Here is an 8436-nt window from a genome sequence, read left to right on the forward strand (position 1 = left end):
GAGGAGGTAGATTGAGGGAGAGGGCGCGGGGGATAGACTGGGGGAGAGGGCGCGGGGGATGGACTGGGGGAGAGGGCGCGGGGGATGGAGGGAGGTGGAGAGGGCGTGGGGGATGGACTGGGGGAGAGGGCGCGGGGGATGGACTGGTGGAGAGGGCGCGGGGGATGGAGGGAGGTGGAGAGGGCGCGGGGGATGGAGGGAGGTGGAGATTGAGGGTGTGAGAGAGAGGCATGGAGAGAAAGGGGGATTAAGGGAGGGTGGGAAGGGGAATTGTGGATTGAGGGAGGGCAGGATGGAGTGGAAGAGAGGGAGTGCTGCAATTTGGAGAGTGTTCAGAGGGGGATGAGGGGAGAGGGATTTGAGGTTGTTGCGGAGGGTCTGAAAGATTGAGAGAATGGGAAAACTGCAGGAATGTACCTCCTCAGTAAACCCGGTATCTGAGTGGCAGAGACAAGTGTATCTGGTGTGAATGGCAGCTACACCAGCTGATTGTACCCACTTTGTGTTTGCAGGGTGATGATTGTCGATTGGGATATTTACCACGGGCAAGGGACCCAGTACATCTTTGAGGAGGATCCCAGGTAAATTCAGCTTTGGTTCTTCAATATGCATTCAGGGAGCTCGGGATAGAAGGGGACTGGCTTCTGGACTTTGAGACGGCTGTAAGACCAAAGAACAATTTAATATCCCACCCAGTCTAATCCCGCTCTCCTCCTCACTCCCCGCACCCTTTAATATCCCACCCAGTCTAATCCCACTCTCCCCGCACCCTTTAATATCCCACCCAGTCTAATCCCACTCTCCCCTCACTCCCCGCACCCTTTAATATCCCACCCAGTCTAATCCCACTCTCCCCGCACCCTTTAATATCCCACCCAGTCTAATCCCACTCTCCCCCTCACTCCCCGCACCCTTTAATATCCCACCCAGTCTAATCCCACTCTCCCCTCACTCCCCGCACCCTTTAATATCCCACCCAGTCTAATCCCACTCTCCCCCTCACTCCCCGCACCCTTTAATATCCCACCCAGTCTAATCCCACTCTCCCCTTCACTCCCCGCACCCTTTAATATCCCTCCCAGTCTAATCCCACTCTCCCCCTCACTCCCTGCACCCTTTAATATCCCACCCAGCCTAATCCCACTCTCCCCTCACTCCCTGCACCCTTTAATATCCCACCCAGTCTAATCCCACTCTCCCCCTCACTCCCCGCACCCTTTAATATCCCACCCAGTCTAATCCCACTCTCCCCCTCACTCCCCGCACCCTTTAATATCCCACTCCCGCTCATTCCCCACACCCTTACTGTCAAACCCAATCCAATGCTATGAATTAGAAGTTAATAGTTATGTCTCGAAGCTCGGGGTATGTGTGGAAAGGGCTGTATGGCACTTTGCATGTGTGTGAGTGGGAACTTTGCCCTTCATACTTGCACAATCACAGGGCCAGGTCTACCTGCTTTCTGCTGCCTCCCAGTCCTCCGTCTGGCCTGGTTAGTGGAGTCTTGCTGTTCCAATTCTCTCTCTCTCTCTCTCTCTCTCCCTCATGCCGCCAGCGTCCTCCTGTTCTCTATCCACCGTTACGAACATGGCGACTTCTGGCCCCACCTCGCTGAGTCCGACTGCACTAGCACTGGAACAGGACAAGGGAAAGGCTACAACATCAATCTTCCGTGGAATAAGGTGGGCGCTGGGATCTCTAGTGGGTGGGGGCGGTGGGTGGGTGGCGACACAAGTAGGGTAAAGGTGGATCATCGAGCCTGCTGTGCCATTCGATATAACTGAGGCCAACCCTGGGTTTGATTTCCACTTCCCCGCCTGCTCTCCATATTCCCCACAAGACCAGAAAACTGTCCAATCCTCTACTCAAATGCCCCCAAGTGTTGGGGGCCTTGACAGCCCTCTGGCGTGGAAAATCCCAAAGGTTTGAGAGTAGTCTCAGGGTGAAGAAATTTGCCCTCCTCTCAGTCCCAAACAATCCTCCACCACTTCTGAGACTGAAGCCGTACCCAGCATTTAAACCCATCCCTAATTGCCCCCTTGAGAAGGTGGTGGGTGAGCTGCCATCTTGAACCTGCTGCAGTCCCGTGTGGTGTAGGTACACCCACAGCGCTGTTAGGGTGGGAGTTCCAGGATTTTGACCCAGTCACAGTGAAGGAACGGCCGATATATTTCCAAGTCAGACTGGTGCGTCCGCGTTTGTGTTCACGTTTACAACATACAGAAACTACAGCACGAACAGGCCCTTCGGCCCACAAGTTGCACCTAGTAGGTATGATATCCATACCTACTAGGCTTACCTATAACCCTCAATGCTATTAAGTTCCATGTACTTATCCAGAAGTGTCTTAAAAGACCCTGTCGAATTTGCCTCCACCACCACCGACAGCAGCCGATTCCACTCACCCACCACCCTCTGAGTGAAAAGCTTACCCCTGATATCTCCTCTGTACCTACTCCCCAGCACCCTAAACCTGTGTCCTCTCGTAGCAACCATTTCAGCCCTGGGAAAAAGCCTCCAAGAATCCACCCGATCAATACCTCTCAACATCTTACACATTTCTAACAGGTCACCTCTCATCCTTCGTCTGTCCAAGGAGAAAAGACCAAGCTAAGATAAGGCATGCCACTCAATCCAGGCAACATCCTTGTAAATCTCCTTTTCACCCTTTCAATGACTTCCACATCCTTCCTGTAATGAGGCGACCAGAACTGAGCGCAGTATTCCAAGAGAGGTCTGACTAGGGTCTTATAAAGCTGCAACATTATCTCCCGACTCCGAAACTCAGCCCCTCGATTGATGAAGGCCAGTACACCATACGCCTTCTTAACCACATCCTCTACCTGCAAGGCCGATTTAAGAGTCCTATGGACCTGGACCCCAAGGTCCTTCTGATCCTCTACACTGCTAAGAGCCTTACCCTTGATATTATATTCCTTCATCCCATTTGACCTGCCAAAATGGACCACTACACATTTAACTGGGTTGAAGTCCATCTGCCACTTCTCCGCCCAGCCTTGCATCCTATCTATGTCACGCTGCAACCTCTGACATCCCTCCAAACTACCTACAGCACCAGCCTTCGCGTCGTCAGCAAACTTACCAACCCATCCCTCCACTTCCTCACCCAGGTCGTTTATGAAAATTATAAACAGCAAATGTCCCAGAACAGATCCCTGGGGCACTCCACTGGTGACCGACCTCCATGCAGAAAAAGACCCATCCACAACCACTCTCTGCCTTCTGCAGGCAAGCCAGTTCTGGATCCATAAGGCAACAGCCCCTTGGATCCCATGCCCTCTCACTTTCTCAACAAGTCTTGCACGGGGGACCTTATCGAACACCTTGCTGAAGTCCATATAAATCACATCTATCGCTCTTCCTTCGTCAATGTATTTAGTCACATTTTCAAAGAACTCAACCAGGCTCGTAAGGCACGATCTGCCTTTGACAAAGCCGTGCTGACTACTATTGAACGTACTAAACTTCTCTAAATGTTCATAAATCCTGTCCCTCAGAATTTTCTCCATCAACTTACCAACCACTGAGGTTAGACTTACCGGTCGGTAATTTTCTGGGCTATCTCTATTCCCTTTCTTGAATGAAGGAACCACATCCACAATCCCCCAATCCTCCGGAACCCCTCCCGTCTTCATCGACGATGCAAAGATCGTCGCCAGAGGCTCTGTGATCTCTTCCCTGGCCTCCCAGTAACCTGGGGTACATCCCATCCGGTCCTGGCGACTTATCTATCTTGATGCTATTCAAAACTTCCAACACATCCTCTTTCTTGGTGTGCACATACTCAATCTTTTCAGTCTGCCGCGAGCACCTGAAGTATCCAGTCCTGCCCCTGAGACATCCAAGTCTCTGTAATGGCCACCACATCACATTTCCAAGCAGCGATCCATGCTCTAAGCTTATCCACTTTATTCACCACACTCCTGGCGTTAAAATAGACACATCTTCGGTCTGAGCGCTCCCCTCCTTCATCACCCGTCTATCCTCCCTCTTACACTGTCTACAATCCTTCTCTATTTGTGAGCTAACCTCATTGCTCCCAGTCACCTCATCTCGATTCCCTCCCAACCTTTCCAGTTTAAAGTCTCCCCACTAGCCTTAGTTAACCTTCCCGCCAGGATATTGGTCCCCTTGCGATTCAAGTGTCACCCGTCTTTTTTGTACAGTTCACACCTCACTTTCTCATGGCACAGGCAGCAATCCCGAGATTACTACCTTTGCATTCCTCCTCCTCAACTGTCCACCTAACTCGCTATATTCATGACTCGTTCTCTCTTCCTACCTATGTCAGCGGTACCAGTATGTACCACTACCGATGGCTCCTCTCCCTCCCACCTCAGGATTTCTGGGAGGCGACCAGAGACGTCCCAGATCCCGGCACCAAGGAGGCAAACCACCACTCGAGACTCCCATCTACCTCTGCAAAATCGCCTGTCTGATCTCCTCACTGTCGAGTCCCAAATTAATATTGCCTTCCTCCTCCTTTCCTTAGCCCTCTGAGTTACAGGGCTGGACTCTGCTCCAGAGGCCGCAGCTGGAGTACTGTGTGCAGTTTTGGTCGCTGCACTTACGCAAGGATATTTTGGCCTTGGAGGGAGTGCAGAGGAGGTTTACTAGGCTGATACCGGAGTTGAGGGGGTTGAGCTATGAGGAGAGGCTGAATAAACTAGGCTTGTACTCGTTAGAGTTTAGAAGAATGAGGGGAGATCTCATTGAGACGTACAAGATGATGAATGGGATGGATAGGATAGAGGTGGAGAGGCTCTTCCCGCGCAGAAAGGACGTAGGACTAGAGGGCACAGCCTCAAGATAAAGGGGGGGCGGTTTAGAACGGAGTTGAGGAGGAACTTCTTCACTCAAAGGGTGGTGAATCTCTGGAATTCTCTGCCCGTTGAAGTGGTGGAGGCTGCTTCGCTAAATATTTTTAAGACGCGGGTCGAAGGGTTTTTGATAGGAGAGGGGATTAAGGGTTATGGGGAGAGGGCGGGAATGTGGAACTGAGCCACGACAGATCAGCCATGATCTTATTGAAAGGCGGGGCAGGCTCGAAGGGCTAGATGGCCTACTCCTGCTCCTATTTCTTATGTTCTTATGACACGGCCACTGCTGGTTCCCCCAGGTGAGCTGTCCCCCCACCAGCAGTAATCAGACAGGAGTACTTACTGTGAAGGGGCATCTCCACTGGGGTGCTCTCTATCACCCGAGCTTTCCCCTTCCTGACCATTACCCACTTGTCTGCCTCCCATGGCCTCGGTGTGACCACCTGCCGGTAGCTCCTGTCTATCACCACCTCATTTTCCCTAACCAGACAAAGATCCTCGAGCTGCAGTTCCAGTTCTCTAACACGGTCCCTTAGGAACCACAGCTCAACACACGCAGCACGCCTCACACTCATAATTTTCCATTTTTTGTGTCCACGTTTGTGTCCGCCTGTGTGCCCCTCGCTCTTTATCTCTCCCCGTGCTCTTCGCTCTTTATCTCTCCCTGTGCCCCTCGCTCTCTGTCTCCCCATGCTCCCCTATCTCTGTCTCCCCATGCTCCCCTATCTCTGTCTCCCCATGCTCCCCTATCTCTCTCTCTCTCTCTCTCCCCTTGTACCCCCCTCTCTCTCTCTCCCTCCCCCCAAACCACCGTGCCCCCCTCCTCTCTCTCTCTCTCTCTCTCTCTCCCCCTCCGTGCATCCCTTTCTCTGCCTCTCTCCCCCCGTGCCCCTCTCTGTCCCTGTGTCCAAGTGTGTGTATATATCTGTCTAGGGAGTGCAGCCTTGCAGGCAGTGGGTGTTCCCCATGGTGTCTGCTGCCTGTGTCCCTCTAGGGGATAGATGTGGCGGGTTTGGGCGGTGCTGTCGAAGGAGCCTTAGCTGTGTGTCGATAGTGGACGGATTGGGTGTTTCAGCTGGATGTCTGGCCTGGCCTAATTTGCCAATCTCAGTTGGGGATTGGGAAGCACAGTGTGGAGAATGATTCCAGCTCAGGGTCCTGCTCCTGATCAGGGAATTATTGAAGGGCAGTCAAGACACTTGAGAAACTCCATTCAAACATTGAGGTATCAGAACAGATTTGTGCTCTCTTTCCAACCTCGTGCTCGAGGAGAGGAGATGGTGTTCCTTTCTTAATAAATGCCCAAGAGTGCCTCGCAATGGCAGCCTTAGTCCACTGCCTTCCCTCTGCAGCTCCTCCTTTGAGTCAGATAGTCCTGGCTTCGAGACCCATAATCCAGGCCCAGCTCATCCCACAGGAATCTGCTAAGGGAGCGACGCACTGTGGGAGGGTCGGTGCTGAGGGAGCCCGCACTGTGGGAGGGTCGGTGCTGAGGGAGCGACGCACTGTGGGAGGGTCGGTGCTGAGGGAGACCGCGCTGTGGGAGGGTCAGTGCTGAGGGAGCCCGCACTGTGGGAGGGTCAGTGCTGAGGGAGCGCCGCACTGTGGGAGGGTCCGTGCTGAGGGAGCCCGCACTGTGGGAGTGTGAGCGCCGCACTGTGGGAGGGTCAGTGCTGAGGGAGCCCGCACTGTGGGAGTGTGAGCGCCGCACTGCGGGAGGGTCAGCGCCGAGGGAGCGCTGCACTGTGGGAGGGTCAGCGCCGAGGGAGCGCTGCACTGTGGGAGGGTCAGCGCCGAGAGAGCGCCGCACTGTGGGAGGGTCAGTGCTGAGGGAGCCCGCACTTAGGAGTGTGAGTGCTGCACTGTGGGAGGGTCAGCGCTGAGGGAGCGCCGCACTGTGGGAGGGTCAGCACCGAGGGAGCGCCGCACTGTGGGAGGGTCAGCGCCGAGGGAGCGCCGCACTGTGGGAGGGTCAGCGCCGAGGGAGCGCCGCACTGTGGGAGGGTCAGCGCCGAGAGAGCGCCGCACTGTGGGAGGGTCAGTGCTGAGGGAGCCCGCACTTAGGAGTGTGAGTGCTGCACTGTGGGAGGGTCAGCGCTGAGGGAGCGCCGCACTGTGGGAGGGTCAGCACCGAGGGAGCGCCGCACTGTGGGAGGGTCAGCACCGAGGGAGCGCCGCACTGTGGGAGGGTCAGCGCCGAGGGAGCGCCGCACTGTGGGAGGGTCAGCGCCGAGGGAGCGCTGCACTGTGGGAGGGTCAGCGCCGAGAGAGCGCCGCACTGTGGGAGGGTCAGCGCCGAGGGAGCGCCGCACTGTGGGAGGGTCAGCGCCGAGAGAGCGCCGCACTGTGGGAGGGTCAGTGCTGAGGGAGCCCGCACTTAGGAGTGTGAGTGCTGCACTGTGGGAGGGTCAGCGCTGAGGGAGCGCCGCACTGTGGGAGGGTCAGCACCGAGGGAGCGCCGCACTGTGGGAGGGTCAGCGCCGAGGGAGCGCCGCACTGTGGGAGGGTCAGCGCCGAGGGAGCGCCGCACTGTGGGAGGGTCAGCGCCAAGGGAGCGCCGCACTGTGGGAGGGTCAGCGCTGAGGGAGCGCCGCACTGTGGGAGGGTCAGCGCCGAGGGAGCGCCGCACTGTGGGAGGGTCAGCGCCGAGGGAGCACCGCACTGTGGGAGGGTCAGCGCCGAGGGAGCGCCGCACTGTGGGAGGGTCAGCGCCAAGGGAGCACCGCACTGTGGGAGGGTCAGCGCCGAGGGAGCACCGCACTGTGGGAGGGTCAGCGCCGAGGGAGCGCCGCACTGTGGGAGGGTCAGCGCCGAGGGAGCGCCGCACTCAGAGAGATGTCATCTATTGCATGATGACATGCAATAATTACTCCATGTCCCTTCCCATTTGCCCTGACCCTTGGGGCTTCAAAAACGCCGTGTCCACAAATGGAAGAAGAAGAATGCTCTTCCTGATGTTCAGGGGTTAATATTTGCTTCAACCACCATCACTGACATAAAAACACAGGCAAACTGGTCATTGACTGGTTGGCTGTTTGTTGCATCTGACTGCGCAGATTTACCGCTCGACTCCGTTCTCTGAAATAGAGAAAGCAGTGAAGGATGATCCTTTTACACTGATGGCTGGGTTGGATTCCCTCCTGAGGGCACGGCAGTCCAGCCGGGATAGGGAATGCGCTGGCTCCAAGCATTCACACTTCTGTCTCTTACTGCCCTACAGATCGGGATGACAGATGCTGATTACTACATTGCCTTCCACAAACTCCTGCTTCCCATCGCACACGAGGTGAGTGAGAAGGAGGTAGGGCCGCTGCGCCTTTGGGAATGGACGGGAACAACACAAAAAAGGGTTGATTTTTGTAAAAATCCTTCATGTGATGTGGGAGTGGCTGACGAGGCCAATGGATCGTAGATTCCCGAGAGTGCAGAAGGAGGCGCTGACAACAATCCCTCTCCCCCACATATTTACCCTACTAATCCCCTGACACTGAGGGGCACTTCAGCACGGCCAATCCACCTAACCCGCACGTCTTTGGACTGTGGGAGGAAACCGGGGCACCTGGAGGAAACCCAGGGAGAATGTGCAAACTCCACA

The 8436-nt window shown here is 55.4% G+C and overlaps 1 protein-coding gene across 1 annotated transcript in view; it reads left to right on the top strand.

The window, feature by feature from the left end:
* Nucleotides 1-8436, top strand: part of LOC145339885 (protein deacetylase HDAC6-like) — a gene marked incomplete at its 3' end in the record, with an annotated part of 53560 nt that overhangs the window by 22173 nt on the left and 22951 nt on the right. The window contains 3 exon segments of the mRNA XM_080184422.1: nucleotides 513-581; nucleotides 1556-1682; nucleotides 8062-8127. Coding sequence (XP_080040548.1) covers nucleotides 513-581; nucleotides 1556-1682; nucleotides 8062-8127 — 262 coding nt within the window.

The sequence above is a fragment of the Carcharhinus amblyrhynchos genome, unplaced genomic scaffold (assembly GCF_965287045.1).
Source record: "Carcharhinus amblyrhynchos unplaced genomic scaffold, sCarAmb.v2.hapA scaffold_720, whole genome shotgun sequence".
Taxonomy (NCBI): domain Eukaryota; kingdom Metazoa; phylum Chordata; class Chondrichthyes; order Carcharhiniformes; family Carcharhinidae; genus Carcharhinus; species Carcharhinus amblyrhynchos.